The sequence below is a fragment of the Apodemus sylvaticus genome, chromosome 5 (genome assembly GCF_947179515.1).
Source record: "Apodemus sylvaticus chromosome 5, mApoSyl1.1, whole genome shotgun sequence".
Lineage (NCBI taxonomy): Eukaryota > Metazoa > Chordata > Mammalia > Rodentia > Muridae > Apodemus > Apodemus sylvaticus.
Window position 1 is genome coordinate 96,583,416 of NC_067476.1, and position 19,255 is coordinate 96,602,670.

Consider the following 19,255-nt stretch of genomic DNA (forward strand, 5'->3'; position numbering starts at 1 on the left):
TCTCATGTGCTTCCTTGCAGGGTGCAGCTGTACAGGGGCTCTCTACTTTTGAATACTTCTACTCACTATTACTTTATTTTTCTCTTTGCTTCCTCTATTTTGGTGTCAAGATCAAAGACAAAAAACAAAAGCAAAACAAAAAAGTGCTAAGAGCAATATCATAACTTTTCCTCTGCTTTCTTCCAAAACTTTCATGTCTCAAGACTTTAGTTTTATCTACTTGAATTCATGTTTTACCATAAGGCAGTGATTCTACATGCAGATCTAGCTTTCCTCTTCTTGCTTCACTATGGATTCTGAGCACAAATGTTCCATACATATAGCTTTATTCCTGGCCTTTCTACTGCTGCCTATTTGTATATATCCGGGGGGGGGGGGGTTCTTTCCTTTTTCTCTTTTTGATTTTTCAAGACAGGGTTTCTTTATGTAGCCCTGGCTGTCCTAGAACTCACTCACTCTCCTGAATCAGAGATCCACCTGCCTCTGCCTCCAGAGGGTTGGTATTTAAGGCACATGCCACCACTGCTGTGTGTCCCTGTTTTTATGTGTACCGAGCACTGTTCTGATCAGAGTAGCTTTGTAAGATAATTTGAAATCAGGAAATACAATGTCTCTAGTTTCACTGTCTCCAATTGAAACGGCTTCAGCTACTCTCTTCCATTACTGACAGGACTCTCCACTCCTTGGAGAACTCCTCTTAGCTTCTCACAAAGAAGAGAAGGATCTGTTTGGATGACATCTCCTTCATTTTAAACGACAGTTACTTAGTTTATTTTATCCTTTTCCTCTCTTAAATAATTTCAACTATTAACATTTTCATCGTTTGTTCTTTATGTTCTAGGTTACACTTAAAATACATTTCTAGAAGAAGCTATTATTTTAAAAACTTAAAAACATGCAAGAATTCTCATTGAACTATATTACCTTAAATCCCTTAAAATATCTTATCACTTAAAAAAGATCAGAGGGGAAATTAACAAGTAGCAGCAACATCCAAATAGTCATTCTTATTTATGTTCTTCAATTTGCATTAGAAACTGCAATTTTTACACTGAATGGTTTATTTGGAACATAAACTAAGGCAGCACTTTGAAACTTAAAAGTTAATTCCAAAAACAACATTCCAAATTTAAATTACCTCTAATATAAAGATTCTGTGCAATAACTAAAACTGTACAATTTTATAACATCAAGGCAAAACTAAGAATAAAAGTCCTACACTGCAGGGCTTGGCTAGCACTGGGACAGCTTCTGGGTGGCGTGACAGTCTGCAGAACCCTCATAAAGGAGTCCTGCCACTCCCTCCACTCTCACCACCTCACTCTAGGACAGCTCAGACTGTCCCGTGGAACTAAGCCACTGCAAATGTACAATTCAGGAGTTTTAGTAAGTGCACACGATGTGTATGAACCATCACAGTCCATCTTTAGAACATCTGCATTGTCCCTGAAGAAGTATTCCTCACAGCAGCCAATCTCCCACTACCCCAGGCAGCCTCTAACCTGGTCCCTCTGGCTCTGCTTTCTCACAGAACTGAAACATGAAGCGTTGAAAGGACAGGTTTCTGCCACATGGAGCACATCACTTTTTATTGCTGTCCCAGTGGCTTTAGCCATGGGAAACAGGACCCGAAACATGTAACATGAAAGAGTACTTGGACTTCTTTTTTGCCCTTGTGGTATGGACCTGCACCTGCAGAAGTCCCTTCCTGGACATTAGTGTGAAAACTTTAGAAGGATTTATTATTTTAAATATAAACAAATTAACTCCAAAAGTTAACATTTTCTTTCATCTTCCAGAAAAAAAGAGTAATTAAAAAAAAATCCTCTATTAATAGAGAATAAAAACCATGAGTAATTGTTTGTTTTTTCTTTGTATGTGTGCTTGACATTTAAATTAAATGTACAAGTGAATTCTATTTACTTATGTGCTAGTTAATAAATCCCTATTTTGCAAAATGGCCAAAATTAGGCTCTAAATCTAGACACATAAGTGCAAGGTAACCATAAATTGTAAAGGAGTTTCTGGATCAAGTGCTCCCACAGGGTCCGAACAATGGGCAATGATTTCAGCCAAGCTGTGGGCAGGAAGGAGCAGCCAGTGGGTATACAAATTTCACAATCCTAGCCTACTTACTGACTCAACTGATTATTAAGTCAAAAATACTTTGTGTTGGGCTTTATAATCTCATCCAGAATAACTTCTCACATAATAATTAAAGAAATAGAACTGAATATAAAATAAAATATGGAAGTGAAAAATAGACCCTAAGCACAGAGCCTGAGGTCACTCTCTGTGGCTAGGGAAGAGAAGGCTGGAGGCCCCCTACGGAGGTTCAGACTCCAGACTCTCAGGCTTTCCACACAAAGCCAGTATCACAACATGTGTATATCTGCTATGCCTGGAAGGTAACCATTCACTTCACAAATAACGTTTACTCATTTGCAATCAATTGTAATGTTTGTAACCATCTACTTAGAAACAGTGAATAAAAAGAATTTACCCAAAGTCACTCATGGGTAAAATTCTAAAATTAACCATCACAAATCTCATAATACAACCACATTTAGAACAAAAGGATTTTCTTAAAGAAACTCTCCAGATAAAGCCAGGAGGTGAAGAGTCAAGTTTAAAGTGAAAAATTCTCAGGTAAGTAGATCTATAAGTGACTCCTTCCAACGTGCTGCTCAGACTGTCCTGCACCATGCTCTGCCCTCTGGGTCACACTTCCAGCTACAGTGACAGGAACAAGTGAGGGGCAGCACTCCTAGCTGATGAACTTCACCCAAGACCAACGGAGTCTAACTTGCCTAGTCCAGGACTGCTGGGACCTCTTTATTCTGTTATTAATGTCTACTGATTTCTCCCCTTCCCTGACTAACATGACCTCTTCTCCCTTCTACCCAGGTCCCCTGCCACACCTTCACGGTACTCAAATACATCTTATACTTTAGCACTTCTGAAGTGAATTCACGTTATAAAAATTCTATAATAGTGGGTTTCTTTGGCAGATATCTTCACATTGCTAAACACACTGATTTCCCTGCCCTGGTATATCAGATACACACACACACACTTCACTACAGGTGGCGTCACTTCACTCACCATGGCTTCATTCTGCTGACACTGTCCTCGATGTCTTGTCTAATTTCATAAGTCGATTCTAAGCGGAAGAGATTAAAGTTCCTCAGGAGATAGTCATGTAGAGTTAAAAACTGCAAATTCAACTTGGGGAGAGCAAGACAGCCTGAAAAGGAAAACAGCATCGATGACTGCATTATTCTTTTAATCAACCATCTGGTCTATATACAAAAAACACACCAGCAGCTGGAGAGGCAGATACTGATGTCTGTGGAGCAGATACATCTCCACATTTTCATTTGCACAGACTATACAGGCTATCTTGTGAGAACTGATGTAAAGATACACAAGTAATCAAACAGCAGCATTTCACAGGCCAGCATAGTTTTTAAATGTTTCTGAAGATATTTAACACTAGTACAGATATTAGTAGCTTTAAAACTCCTTCAACTTGTACCCAATTCAAGCCATCCAAATTCTGATTAGTATAAACTCACCCTGCAGCAAAACATACCATACAAAAGTAAATATAATGATGCTACATTGCCTAAAGAGAACTTCAGACATGCCATTTGCCAGGTTTTAGGGTCTTACTGTCTTATGTTACTCCAGCTCTTCTCATCTCTGTGACTGAGCAGTCTTACAATTAACTTAGAGACCAAGTACTCGACAGCATTACCAAAGCCACAATAGTTACCTGACAAATCACATGTTTATACATTATCTACAGTGCCACAGCAGTAATAAGAGAACTTAAAGACAAGAAATGGTGTGCCAAATATTCACATTGTTTTTATTAGTAGACACTGACTTACACTGAGTCACTGTCTCTCAGGCATAGGCTGAAGGAAAGGTGTCTCATTTTCATTAAAAACAAAACAAAACAAAAACCTGTTAGCACCTTGTAATCCTCATTGAATTAACAATGGCTACACAGACAGGAATGGGTTCCTCAAGGCATCTTCATGTACATGTGCACACCTTGTTCGCGTTAGGTGCCCTCCCTCTGTCTCCCTAGTGGTCCTTCTAGGTCAGCTAGTTCTCCGCCTTCCCTAGTTAGACCAACCTCTGCTTTACTACAGGGATTCCACTACCCTATTCCTTACCTTCCTTAAAATCTCTTCCTCCTGTCTCCTGATCTCTGACTGTCCTGTCCTACACACACACACACACACACACACACACACACACACACACACACAGAACAGACACAGCTACTTATAATTTCAATTCCATGTTCTGGATACAGAAAAGAACCAGCCATGCTTGTCTTTTTGAGCCTGGCTTATGTTGTTTAACACAATGGTCTCCAATCGGGTAGATTTCAGGAGAAATTCTAGGAAACTCTTAGAATGGTAACCATCAAAATAATTGTGACTCCTTTAAAGACATCATTAGTACTATACTACTGGTACATTTGAATCAAGTTCTCATCTTTAAAAACAGGAAGTTTTCAATCAAAGGTACAGGCTCAATAGCTAGTACAGACACTTGAGAGGTATCTCTAAGCATTTGTTACCAACTGCTGGCGATGGGTTTTGGGTTTTTTGGTCATCAGTACCCGGCTTCATAAAGAACTTTAAAAAGGCTCTAACAGAGCTTTTGAAGGGCATGTCTATCACACAGACTATCACAGTGATCAATGAAAGCTACACTTTCTGTACTCTTAAGCCTCCTCAGAATCAGCACTGTGGTTTAAGAATCATATTTTATACAGGGAAATAAATCCTAGGATATATTTAATATAAATCCTGTTGCTAAGTATTAAAATCCTCACTCTTTTCTAGCTTCTAAGGCCACAGAACACAGAGAAGTAATCTACTATATAGAGGAGACACGTGTGCATTTCAGTTGCGTGATGAACTTCAAGTCCTGCTGCCTGTGAGCTCTGTATGCCCTTACCTACCTTCCCCAGAATAGTACTCTGTAGGGACGATGTTTTCATCCCATATAATTTTCTCCGTTGGATACAAAGGCATCTGATTCAATTGCTGAATTTGGGAGATGCGGCGTTCATGGCGAGACACCTAAGGAAAGGCAACACTGACATGAGTTACAGTAACATGAGTGACGTCAGGGAGAGCCCATCTTCCTGCCATTAGGCATGGAGTGAGACGTTCCTGGGCTTCAGTCTCTGTGGCAGTTTGATAAAACTTGATTTTTCCCTCATAAATCATAAAAAAAAAACAAGGTATCAACCAAATGAACTAGAACCAAACCCCAGGTCCTCCATTTACAAGGAAGTCACTGTAATCTTCTTAATCTACTTCTTTTCCCTAAAACAGGTGAAGTATCAGTCTCTAATCAGGGCTCCATGGTGATGAGAAGGAACACTCTAAAATTGTATCAAACTCCCTAGCACAGGCAAGAGTTTAAGAACTGTAGTATCTATGTAAAAAGCAAACTCTCCAAACAGACGCTATGAGTCCTGGACTTGGTTTTCATGTTTCTTCTAAGCATCTCTCATGGTCTGAGAAAGCTTATTAACCCCGGTCTGAACCATCTCTACTATAAATGAGAGGCTGGGTGCACTGTACTGCCCCCTCATTCACGGTCTCTCCACACGCTGGATAGCCCAGTAGTGCATCTCACACAGAAACTGATTTCTAATTAACAATGCCAAAATGACACGACTTTTCTATGGGAAAAATCCCTGGGAAAGGTTTGTGTTTCTTTTGTTCATAAAAACTTAGTATTGGTACCAACAGCCTGACTTGAAAGAGATTTTTCTTGTCAGAAAAGAGCTCAGGGAATTTTTAGGAAGCGTTTGCAGTTGCAGACAGTGATGAGTGACTTGGAGGAGGAGGACAGGCAAAGATAGAAATCTAAGACACATACTCAGAGCAAACATGCAAATAAAAAAGTAGTTTCCATTCTGGAACTAATTTGAAATGTTCCCCAAGGCTTTCTCCCTAAATGACACTCACACACCTGTCACTAAGCTTTAAACACCTGTTACAAATGGCTTGTCTCTGCTCTCCAAATTTAGCGTATTATCATCATCTTCCTACAGGGAGGGATTATGCGCTCTGTCATGCGGTACAAACATAAGCTTGGAAAGTAAACCCCAGAAAGGCATGCCTAATACAGTTCAATATGTGCAAGAAAAATCAACAGACACATATGCCTATTTATTTATTTACTTATTTGCTTTGCTCAGCAATGAAAATGTCTGAAATAGACAAAAAGCTACTTAATCTCATAACAGAAGAAAAAGAGCATTTTAAATCCTTTGTTTTGTTTTGTTTTACTGGAAAAATAGGAAGACTGAGAAAAACCATGGCTGGTGCAAAGGCAGCGCATGCTCATCGGAGGGTTGGTTTTCAGGGTTAACCGGGCTGCCATTAGCACACATGACAAAATAACTAGTTCCTGGATCTGGTTAAATGTTCACATATGGGTTCACACACACACACACACACACACACACACACACACTCTATCTGTAAAGGTGAAAAAGGTAAAAACTGTCAATACTTAAGAACAATTAGTTAGTTACATGGCTAAATATTTGACATAGTCATCTGTTTCAGAAAATGCTGTACTGAAAGGAAAAAGGTGTTCCTATATTACACAGTGGACTAAATCCCCAAACAAATGTGAAATGAAGACAAAATTAAAAATTATTTAGAAGTTCTGAAATTACTTGACTCTTTGGTCCTGTGGTGCTGGAATCAACGTATAGTATTCACTATATTGTATAAGTAAGCATTCTCTATCACTGTGCTACATTGCTACCTTCACTTGTGACCTAGACAGTTCTGAATTATTAACAATAAAATGTACCTCATTAATATCCACATGGTTAAATCTAATGATAAGAGAAGTCTTCTGAGAGCTTTGGAAGGGGGCGGGGGTGAAGAGTATGCCATGCTCACTCCTGGGCATCAGGAGACTCCCACCTGCATGACTTCTTCACGCCCTAATTTCAACTACTGTGCAGTGGTGCATTTCTTACACAGTAAGTCAAACCCAACCCAAAAATCCAAACAACAGCCACAGCAACAGAAAAAAGTCACCATACCCAACAAAAACTACGTTTCTAAAAAAACAAAAACAAAAACAAAAACAAAAACAAAAAAACCTAGTTCAGAAAATAAAGTTTCTCATTTCCAAAGCTGACTAAAAAAATGCTTAGAAATCTTAAGCCACTTAGGAATAATTTACTGTATTTATAAGTTACTGAGTTTACAGTAGCAAGGCTAAGACCTGATACTTCATTCACACATAGTAGATTCACAAGCACTGTGCCTAATTGTGGTCTCCTTGAAGAAAGGAACGGTCAGCTTTGAATCCCAGAGCAGGAGTGCTCTGTGACACGGAAGTGGCTGAGTGCCACTGCGACGTCCTGCCATAACAGAGCTCAGAGGTTTGAGAGATGTGAGAAAAGAAACCACAGCTGTGAAGAAACAAGCCTGAGGCCTGACCCACCCACCTCCCCTCCCCAAAAGAACTAATTCCAAAGATAAGAGGCCAAATACTGAGCTTGAACTCCAGAAGTCAGGACTGCTTATATCACTATGAGTGACCCAGAAAGGTGGGAAAAGCCACAGAAGAAATTATGAGACAGTTAAGTATTAATATTTACCAGCAATTCTAGAAGAAATTCTTTATCAAAAGTTGTGTCTTCATTTTTAGGGAGTGTTGGCAAGAGGCAGAGGTATGATGCCACCTGGTGGAGTGTGTTTGAACTGCAGAATGGAGAAGATTGATTCAGATCAATTACCTTTACCATGTTTTCCTATGGATACCTTAAAAAGTAAAGATATGGGCAGAAAACAAAACAAAACAAAACAAAACAGACAAAACCCCAACAATGACAAAAATTAAAAACAGGAATTCAAACAGGAATTAAAACTTTTGAAGTATCTGCTAAGCCTTTCATGGTACCTGAACTCCACTGACAGTCGGCACTGACCATCTACCACTGAAACTACCACAGAATGGTGAGTAACTGCAGACCCAGGTAGAGCAGGGCCCAGCAACCTCATGCAGTCTCTCCTCAGTCCCACATGTGGACTATCCAAAGCTAGACTCATTTAACAACTTCAATGAAACAGAAAATGTTTCTACTGAAAAATTTATCAACACTGGACTCTCAAAGACTCATTTTTCAAAAGAATGTAACAAAATAAAAAGTATGCATTTTGAATATAATTTATGTGAAAGAATAAATTATGCTTCTTTTGTCTTTTACTAGTAATATTTTTCTTTCATAATTATTGTTCTCTCTCTCTTTCTCTCTATTAGGTATATTCTTTATTTACACTTCAAATGTTGTCCCTTTGCTGGTTTCCCCCTCCCCTGAAAATCCCATAAGTCATCTCCCCTTCCCCAACCAACCCTCCCCCGCTTCCCTGTATGGTATTCCTCTACACCTCGGTATCAAGTCTTTCCAGGACCAAGGGCCTCTCCCCCATTTGGTGTCCAGCAAGATCATCCTCTGCTGCTGATTTGTCTGGGGCCATGCGTAACTCCAAGTGTGCTCTTTGGTTGAAGGTTTTGTCCCTGGAGCTCTGGGAGTACTGGGTGACTCATATTGTTGTTCCTCTTATGGTGCTGCAAACCCCTTCAGCTCCTTTGGTCCTTTCTCTATCTCATCCATTGGGGACCCTGTGCTCAGTTCAATGGCTGCCTGAGTTTCCCCCTCTGTATTTGTCATGCACTAGGAGAGCCTCCCAGGTGACAGCTATATCCAGCTCCTGTTTTTTTCTCTCTCTAATGCCATTTTACATCAAACTCCTCTTTTCTATTCTGAACCCCAGAACTGCTAATCTATTTTCCACCTCTTTGTTTTTTCCAGGCCACAAAACAGCTTTTGACAGTGACTGTGTAATACATTGAAAATTCAATAGGAAAGTAATCAAGTGCCTGTGGAAATGCTGAAGACCTAGGCTAGTTTAGGTACAGAGGAAAACAGGAAGTAAATAAGGTACCAAATACACTGGTAGATACGCACTAGAGAGCAGCACTGATATCTTAAGAACACAAAATTTTCCTGGGTCATCTCTCTAACTCAAACATGAAGCTTTATTGCTTTCTGTTACATGCTGTTTATGGCTAGAGATTTGGCCAGGTTAGTGTTCTACTCAAAGAATAATGGCCTACATTATTAAACATCCTTTCATTACTTCCTGAGGAAAGATGGGCATCTATGTTTAAGTGAGTCAAGAATTTCACACTGCTAGGGATGAGCACCAGGTGAGGTCAACAGAAGGCCATCCACAGCCTATAGTGCTAGACAAGAAAGCTAAGTCCACAGCAAGCTCCTAGGAGAGAATGCTGTTCTTCTCATGTCATCTTACCACAGAGGCCCAAAAAACTTGACCAAGGAATCGCGGGCATCTACTTCTGCCACATTGGAGAGGGCAAAGTCGTAGAGCTCTGGGAAGTGTGCGAAAGCGGCCCTCTGGGGAAGCAAAGACATGGGTTAGCCTGGGCACCTGGGGCTCTAGGCCACACGCAGTGCATATGTTCACCGGGTGTGGCTTCGACTCTTTGAGTCTGCGTATTTTCATGTCTCTGACTGCTGCTAGCTGGCTTTATCCCATTATGGCCAGATAAAATATGCTGTATTATTCCACTTTCTATTCATTGAGGCTTGCTTTTTTTCTTAATATGTAAAATATTTTGGAAAAAGTCCCATGAGCTGCTGAAAACAATGTGTGAACTTTAGTGTTTGGGTGAATGCTCGGTCTATTAAATCCATCTGATTTGTGACTTCAATAATAAGTAAATAAATGAATACATATTTCCCACTCCTTCTTATGTTTTTCTCCCATGTGATCCCTGCCTCATTAAACTGGAGGCGTATCATGCAATAGGGAAGGTAGAAATTGTTCTGGCAGGAAAGCAACAATAGAATCTGGTTAGTGCCCCTTCCCTGCCGCTGCTGGGGATTGAACCCAGGGCCTTGTCCATGATAAGGAAACACTCTATCAGAGCGACATCCCAGGTATCTGTGGCACCCACAATGTTGACATGAAAATGGCATATATGTAGCTTCCTTGGCATGAGTGGAAAAAAAAACCCTCCCTATGCCCTAAATGTCATTTTATTACCAAAAAATAGCCAAAGAATTCTAAAGGAAAGCCCCAAGCAGCACTGTACTGGAGACTGTACAGAGGAAGAAGCTGAGAATAAAGCACGTTCCTGCTCTACTGTTACTTGGATTTCTGGAAAGATACGTCCTGGCAAGGTCGTCCGACCAACCAAGAGTAAATAAAAAGACAGACACTCTGAATACAAGGACCTCATGCCCTCTAATATAAGCTCACATGGAATAAAATACTAGCACACAGATTCATGGGTTTCAGATGGAATATGAAGGTCACTTTTTTTCATAAATTCATCAAAATAAAAAACATTGAAAACTGGGCGGATGAAACAATATGAACACTGGGATGGTTTGAATATGCTTGGCCCAGGGAGTGGCGCTGTTGGGAAGTGTGGCCTTGTAAGTGTGGACTTTAATGCCCTTGTCCTAGCTGCCTGGAGGTCAGTATTCTGCTAGCAGCCTTCAGATGAAGATGTAGACCTCTCATCTCTGCCTGCACCATGCCTGCTTAGAGGCTGCTGTACTCCCGCCTTGATGCTGATAGACTGAACCTCTGAACCTGTAAGCCAGTCCCAATTAAATGTTGTCCTTATAAGAGCTGCCTTGGTCATAGTGTCTCCTCATAGCAGTAAAATTTTAAGACAAATATTTTTATTTGCATATTACAAAACCTAAGTTCCAGGCTGACTCACCAAGGACCAGGAGGAACAGTACATTGCACTTACCTGCAGAGATGTTATTCTGTCATAGTGAATTGTGGTCATCTCGTTCTCTGTCAGAGCATTTCCAGTCTGGTCGTTAATTTCAAAGCCAGTATAGAACTTCAGCATGTCCAAAAGCTGGAAGGATTCATTTAAATTAATAAACCATGAAAACACGAGACCAAGAAAGTATAAAACAATATTTATCAAAGATAATAAAAGATCTATGTGTTTCTCAGGGGTTGAAAACTTTAGAATTCAGCATTATACAGCAAATACTTGAGAGCATATCCAAACATTTAAATTTCATGAAAATATGTATTTTATAAGTAAATTATTAAGCCTACATGATATACATAGTCTACTGCTATGGAGAATATCACCTGCAATCCCAATACAGTAGAGGAATTTTCCATGTTAGACTGTCCTGTGGCCCAGTCTGTGACAGACTGTTCTGGTTGGAATTGGCATCCCTAGCAAGATGGGTCTGTGCTCTTTAAAAAAGCTAAGCATGAACCAAACAGCAAGCTGCCAAGCCTTTCCCCATCGGTCCACTTTGGTTTCCTGCGTAAGCTCTTGCCCTGACTCTGAGGATGGACTGTGACCTGAAAGTTTAAGCCAGCAGACACTTTCCACCCCAAGCTGCTTTCACCAGAGTGTAACATCACAGCAAGAGAAAAGCAAACTGCGGAGTGTATTATCTCGCCCTCTTACGAGGCTCCGGGCCACCAACCTATCTCAAGCTTAGATCATGTATGAAGAGGCCCCGCTTTCTGCATGTGGAGTAGTCTGGCTGCAGTCACTTAAATATTTATTATTTTTAGTCCTAACCTGTGACACATTATAGTCGATTACTAAGAGTTAATATATATGGCCAATCACTGGCAGAATTTTTTTCTGAATGAAAACAAAAAAGTTCTTAGTAAGACATGAGACAGAGGCTGTCATACACATAAGACCTGCATCTCTAATTTACTCTCACTACATTTTCTTTCACTTGACAATACAGGAAGTCTGAAATAAACACATTTCTTTCCTACCCAAAGCAATAAAGTACATTTGCCTTCCTACTCTAAATTCCACCCTCGCAACTGCCTGGCACTGCTGTCACAGACAGGAGTGAGCCATGGCACCGGGGTGCAGTTCACTCACCATCAATGCTTCTCGCCAGTTATGTTCCGCAGTGGTTATCCACACAAGTGAAATGTGTGAGCATACAGGGCTACACTCCCAAAGTCATAATTCAGCTCAATAATAAAGGACATGCAGCTGACATACAAGTCAGGTAATTACTAGAGTTGAATAGGTGCATTCAAGTATGTATTCAGTTTGTACATTCTGGTTTTACTTTAAAATGACCGGGATCAATATTTAAGACTCTCACTTTGGCTTATGACTTGGCATTCCCAGCTGCATGGCTAAGCAACAACCAACATAAGAGACTGCTAAATTAACTGTGTCTGATCCAGTAGCTCACCTGGGAAAACAGGTGGCCATCCTCTTCTCTGTGAACGAGACTGGAAAGGTAACAGTGAACCAAAAGGTGGGAGTCGTCCAGGATGGTGTTAAACCAGCGCCGTGTGGGAAGCAGAGCCTGGCAAAGAGCGATAAGCACAAAGCATCCATTTCTCAAGTATTCCCCACAGCTAGAGATACAGTGACAATTTCACACAAAGAGAACATCACTAAACACTCTCCTGCCTGCCCAAAGACACATGGGATATAAAACAAAGGGTCTCATCCTTGCTGCTAAGCAAACTAAAACAAGAAACATCCAGTGGCAATGTTTTTCCTTTTAAAAAGGATGACAGGGAAGAGTCTCACAGACCATCTTGTCTAGTAGGTGGGTTTGTTTGTTTGCTTAGTTTGGTTTTTCAAGGTAGACAGACTTTCTCTGTGTAGACCTGGATGCCTTGGAATTCCCTCTGTAGACCAGGCTGGCCTTAAAGATCAAGAGATCAGCCTGCCTCTGTCCTCTGAGTGGTGGAATTAAAGTCCTGCGTTATCACTCACTTCCTATCTTCATTTTGTAGTTTTTATATAAAACCTGCATGAAACTCCAGTACATGGTTCATGTTTTACTGTAAAAGCAAAGCTCTTTTCCATTTCCTGTCCCTACTTCCCTGATGGCAATAAGACAGTGAGGAGAAACTGAGACTGGAGGTTGGATAACTACTGATCTAATCAATGACATCATCTAATAGACAAATCTATTAGACAAGGTCTGACACCACGTGAGAACATATAAATTAGTCACTGGTAGAGTACACACATGAACAGAGTTCTCATGAATGGTTGTTAGTCTAATAGTTTAACACTCATTTCAAGCCAAGGGACAGAATTTCTTTCAGTTTCCTACATTAGGGAGAAGGAAATGGATTACTCTGAACCACATCAATTTTGGATCTGAACTTTCCATAAGCAGCTTGCATCTAACTATATGAAATTTTCTTTAAAAACCATAATTCTAAAAGGCAGTAACAACCCATGTTAATAGGACAGTTAGTACAAAACCTCAAGGAATCAAACTGAGACCTGCTAGTCTATATAAAACCTTGAAATAGACGCAGACCAAGGACCATTTCGAGTAAGTATTTCAGATGTAGTCACAGCTTGATCTTAGACTGCTGAAGAATACACAGCAAATCACTACCTATTTCTTACCTCTAGGTCAATCATAAGCTCGATGAATCTCTCACAGTAATGAACTTTGTCCATAGTGACCGGCTCTAGACATGAGAGAGACACATTAGAGTTTTACCATGCCATTTTATGTGCTATTCTTAAGACTGACAGCTATTTAATAATTTTAACAAAATTATCTGTCTTGTTCTCTGTAGCTGAACTATGATTCAGAATAAGAATCTCATATTTTTCTCAAAGGCAAGCCATTATTATTTAGTTCTACTAATATGAGGAAATGAAATATTTAGATTGGGTCAGAAGTGTGTTTTATTAATCTGATGAGCAAAAAATGATGAATAAATTATTTTATAGGTTTAAATTTATTTTGTGTGTATGAGTGCATATGTGTATGTATGTGCACTGTGGCCTGCAGATGATAGAAGACACCAGATCCTCCAGAACTAGTTATAGAAAAGGAGCTGCCATGTATATATTAGGGATGCAATCTGGGTCCTTTGCCAAGAGCTGCAAGTGCCCTAAATATTGAGCCATCTCTCTAGTCTTTAAAAAATACAGTGTTTTTAAAAACCAAAGGTAGTTTTCCTTTTAATAAAAGGCAGTTTTCTATAAAGACTTTGTCTACTTCCTTCAGTATCGTGATATACCAAACTCCTAAGTATTCTCATGAATAAGCACATGTGCATGCCTACATATGATTGTGCTTATTCAAGACAGACAGACAGACAGACAGACAGACAGACACACACACACACACACACACACAAACACACGTCTGATGTATATAGTTAAATTTGAAGTAGTAAATATATACACCAAAGAAAGAATTCTGTCCCTGCATGGATTTTTTTTTGTTTTTTGCTTTTTCTTAATACCAGGAAATGGCCCACCACTTACCCCCTAAAATCATTGTGTCAACACTGTTTCAACTGACACATAATTTTTTTATCCATTGCTTAGCTAAGACTCTAAGCAGTGTCTAACCTAGAACCACATCTATAAAACCACCCCACAAATGCTTTAGAATATATCTATTTATCTGTAATCTACAGGAAAATGGAAGGTCAAATGTTACAGAAATCTGAAAGTGTCTGTCTACTGTATGAAAATGTTAACTGTAGTTTTCCTCACAGACTTTTCCAGCTGGCATACTACTACCAAGATGCTGAAACAATACAACTTAATATCCAGAAGAGACATTAAATGACTCCTCTAGAAATTTATTTTCTAAGAGATCAACTGAGGAAAGGAGAAAGCAAGCAGCTGAGGATGGAGAATTAGAACATGGTTTTCTAACCTTCTCCTAGGCCAGAGGCTGTTATAAAGGAAACCAGGTAGGTCAGCTCATACAATCTCAGCACTTTGGGTGATACAGCAAGAAAAGCACAAGTTCCGGGCTAGCCTGGGCTAGATAATGAGTTCTAGGCCACTATGTTCTGCACAAAAAGATCTAATCTAAAATAAACAAATAAATACATAAATACACAAAATGAATGTATAACTAACTATATAAATATGCAAAATAAAATGCCAGTGAGTAGGCTGGGCAGTGGTGGCACATGCCTGTAATTCCAGCACTTGGGAGGCAGAAGCAGGTAGATTTCTGAGTTCGAGGCCAGCCTGGTCTACAGAGTGAGTTCCAGGACAGCCAGAGCTATACAGAGAAACCCTGTCTCGGAAAAACCAAATCCAGAAATCCAAAAAAAAAAAAAAAAAAAAAAACCCAAAAAACAAAAATGCCAGTGGGTGTGTATTATTGATATGGGCACAGGCGCACCAAGGACCACCACACCTCAGCTCCATGGGGGTAAAGCTCAGAATATGGCAAAGCTTTCCTCAGGCATTTACTTCCTGGATGTTTATAGCCTAAAGACTGCACCCCTCCTGAGACTGCTCCTACCGAGATTAAACTGGCCTCCTTGAGTCAGTTATATGCCATAACCCCGCCTCCTTGTTCAACTGTATGTAAAACTACACTGAGCTTCTGGGTACTGTGGCTTCTCCACCTGGCTAAGCTTCACTGTGTGTCCATGTGTCTGTCTTTTCTTCATTCCTTTGCCACCCCAGTCAGGTTAGTCACTCAAGCCATGCTGGGCATGGAACCAAACAAACAAGCAAACAAACAAGTTAATTTTACACTACTTAGAGAACATGCCCACTGCTACAGCTACTATGGAAGTCAGTGTGGCGGTTTCTCAAGACTACAAAGAGAACTACCATTCCCATACACAAACCCAAAGGACTTGTAAGACTCACTGCTGAGATATTTACAAATGGATGTTACAGCTGCACTGTTCTCAACAGCTAAGAAACGCAACCAATGATACCCATCAACAGATGAACAGATGAAGTAAATGTAATAAATATGCACAAAAGAAATGTATTTGGGGGCTGGAGAGATGGCTCAGCAGTTAAGATCACTGACTGCTCTTCCAAAGGTCCTGAGTTCAACTCCCAGCAACCACATGGTGGCTCACAACTATCTGTAATGAGATCTGATACCCTTTTCTGGTGTGTCTAAAGACAGCAACAATGTACTCATATACATAAAATAAATACATAATTATTAAAAAAAAGAAATGTATTTGGGCATAAGGAAAAATACAATCACAACATCTGCAAGAAAATGGATAAAACTAGAAGTTGTTACGTGAAATAAGCCAGATGCAGAAAGACAATGACTATGTTTCCTCTCATATGCAGAACCTAAGTTTAAACTTGTATGCATATACATACATACATACATGTGTGTACATACATGTGACAATGAGTCTTGTGTGTGTTTAAGTCATGAGACTAAAAAGGTGAACTTGAGAAGATAAAAGATCTTTGGAGGGGTGGGGCCAATTGAATACACAGGACATGAAATCTAAAGGGAAGGAACTTGTTGGAAGATCGATCAGAAGCTAGGGACAGGAGGAATGAGGGATGGAAAGAGAGAGGGCAGTGATGGAGGGAGGGGGAAGGATGAGAATAAAGTATAAACAAACAGTCCATGAGACCCAGTACTTTGTATGCTAACTTAAAAACATGACATACAAAGACATACAGTTTATAAAGAAAGATGGGCTTCACCCATCATTGTAGCTAACTATCTTAAAAGCACTTCTGATCCTCCTACCCAACACATATCATGTGAAAACACTATTCAGTACTGTATTATAAAGTAGCAAATGAGATCATAAACACCTAATGCACTATTGTCCCCAGCCTCCTGCAGAGAACTCAGACCTGGTAAGCAAATACAAATATTGACTAACGAAACAAACATTTCAATAACTGTGTTGGTACTTTAATAACCCGTCCAGGCAGAACCAACTCTCAGGCTGGCAATATACAGGAAATGGAAAGGACACACATCTGTTATTAGAGTTTTAAATCATTCTAGAAGCAGTGTTTAGAGTAGAAGAGAGTGAATTCTAGGAGGCCAACTACATAATAATATACAGCAAGTAGAGGAAAGGTGGCCAGTTACCAGAAAGTGGGATGGACTTCAACACAGAGATGAACTTCTGGATGAGCTGGGAAAGAAACCTTCTTTCTTGGTAGGCCCTAAGGATCAAACAATAATCCAATTATTTCTGAATTAGTTATAAAAAGCAAATATAAACACTCAGCTGTCCAAAAGCTCTGTCTTTAATATTGAGCACAGAGTCTTCCTCATAAATTCACAGGAAGAAAGGAACAGCCTCATCACAGCCTGATTTGCCTGCTAAGGACCTCCTCCTGTTATTATCCATTTCCACCTAAATTCAGGGATCAGGGTAGCACGGGACATTTCAATGTTTTATCTATACTGTTACTAGCCTTAAAAGTTTAATGTTTAGGGACTGGAGAGATGGCTCAGCAGTTAAGAGCACTTGTTGCTCTTCCAGAGGACCGGGGTTCAGCTCCAAGAACCTACGTGGGGGTTCACCACCAACTGTAACTCCAGCTCCAGGAGATGGGCTGCGCTCTTCAGACCTAAATGGCAATGCATGCGTATGGTACACTTACACCCCACACAGGCAAAATACTCACACATAACATTTTCAAAATCTATGTTTAACTAGGCACAGTGGCATGTGCCTTTAATCTCTGTACTTGGAAAGCAAAAGCAGGAGGAACTATGTGAGTTCAAGGCCAGCCTGGCCTACAGAGTGAGACCATCTTAAAAAACATACAAACAAACAAACAAAAAAACCCTAATGTAGTTAAATTAGGTAGCAAATACAGGAAGAGGATTAAAATGGCTAGAGACTTAAACATCAGTTTAAAAGTCAAGTTCCTACTGCTCCCTGAATTAACCATCACCTAATAAAACATCAGGTAATAGATACCTGCAAAGGATCACGTAATCTCTGCTAGAAATGCAAAGTACGGTGAGTAATCAAAATCTACTTGGGTGCTGGAGAGACGCATCAACGGGCAATGTAGTGCTTGTACTCAGGAGCTTAGAGACCTGAGTTTGGTCCCTAGCACCCATGTCAAAAGCCTGGCTGTGCACTTGTAACAGCAGCATTGAGAGGCACAGGAGGATCCAAGGGAGTGGAGGCTACACATTCAATGAAAGACCTACTCAGAAAATAAGGGAGAGAGCACTAGAGAAAGACGCCTAACACTCATCTCTGGCCTCCGAGCATGCATTGCAGATCTCTGTAAAATACTCATATTAATCTAAGTGAAAGCATCTGCTGATAAGTTATCTGGATTCAACACTCCGTAAAAGGAAACAATAAATCAGTGTCATGACCCAAAGCCTGATGTGGAGGAAAACTGTCCACGTACTGCTCTCTTGCTTCTGGGTCCATCTTTTCATCATTCTTTTTAATCAAGTTCCAGAACTTTCTTAGCTTTGGTGTCTTTTTCAATTCTAATTCCAATCGTGCCTAAAAGAGAAGCATGATAAACAGCAATCAGTAACAGTAATAGATGTGACACTTAGATTGAACATTAGCTAGTCTCTTTACATATGACACATAATAAACACATAAGACAAAGCCTGAAAACTATAGAATGACTTGTATTATAAAAACACTATTCTATTCTATATTTTAATAAAAATAAGATGGAAGAAACTACCTTTAATAACAATTATTATAAACTAATAATTTATTTCTAAAATTAAGATTTTAAGCTTAAAAATCTGAAAAATAAGCATAAATGTTTATAAGCATTATCACTGAATTAAAAAAGTCTAAGTCTCCAACAATAAACATTAAAATAATTGTCAAGGCTGGGACTATAGTGATATATGCTCTGCTAAGTACAACACATTTCTGGGTTCAAACCCTAGAATGGGTGGGAGGTGGAAGGTGGGAGGGAGAAACCTCTGCAAAAGAAATAAGAAGTAGCTGTCTGAACAAGGTGCGTGCCCCTGTGCTCAGTACTGATGAAAGGAACGCAGGTTCCCGGCCAGTCTAGGCTGCACAAGATCCCATCTCATCAAAGGCACAAAAGAAACAAAAAGTTCTCACCCCGCACCACACTTTCTCTCCTTGTCCCTACCACTTTGTCATTAGCATTGTTTGTGTGTGTCTCACTCTGCCGCCCTGACCAATGACTGACTCGTCTGCACATCTGGGCGTGTGTGGAAACAAGAGCAGGAGCAAAACGCTGAACGAAGTATTACACTGAAAAGTAGTCATTTTCAGTTGATACAGGAAATACGTTAATCTACTATTTACATATCCAGCATTCAATAAAAAGTGAATGGAAAACCAGAAGTGGTTAATATTAAGTGTGATCTGGACCATCTATAGCTGTATACACAGTCACGAAAATAAAATCCAAG

At 39.9% G+C, this 19,255-nt stretch overlaps 1 protein-coding gene across 2 annotated transcripts in view; it reads right to left on the reverse strand.

The window, feature by feature from the left end:
- Aqr (aquarius intron-binding spliceosomal factor) overlaps positions 1–19,255 on the reverse strand; it is an 80,804-nt gene that overhangs the window by 42,478 nt on the left and 19,071 nt on the right. For both annotated transcript variants that reach the window (XM_052183181.1, XM_052183182.1), the window contains exons 8-16: positions 18,250–18,350; positions 16,958–17,034; positions 13,504–13,568; positions 12,317–12,433; positions 10,864–10,977; positions 9,387–9,490; positions 7,670–7,772; positions 4,988–5,108; positions 3,106–3,247 (exon numbers count right to left, since the gene is read on the reverse strand). In XM_052183181.1, the coding sequence (XP_052039141.1) occupies positions 3,106–3,247; positions 4,988–5,108; positions 7,670–7,772; positions 9,387–9,490; positions 10,864–10,977; positions 12,317–12,433; positions 13,504–13,568; positions 16,958–17,034; positions 18,250–18,350 (944 nt within the window). The remainder of the gene's footprint in view (positions 1–3,105; positions 3,248–4,987; positions 5,109–7,669; positions 7,773–9,386; positions 9,491–10,863; positions 10,978–12,316; positions 12,434–13,503; positions 13,569–16,957; positions 17,035–18,249; positions 18,351–19,255) is intronic.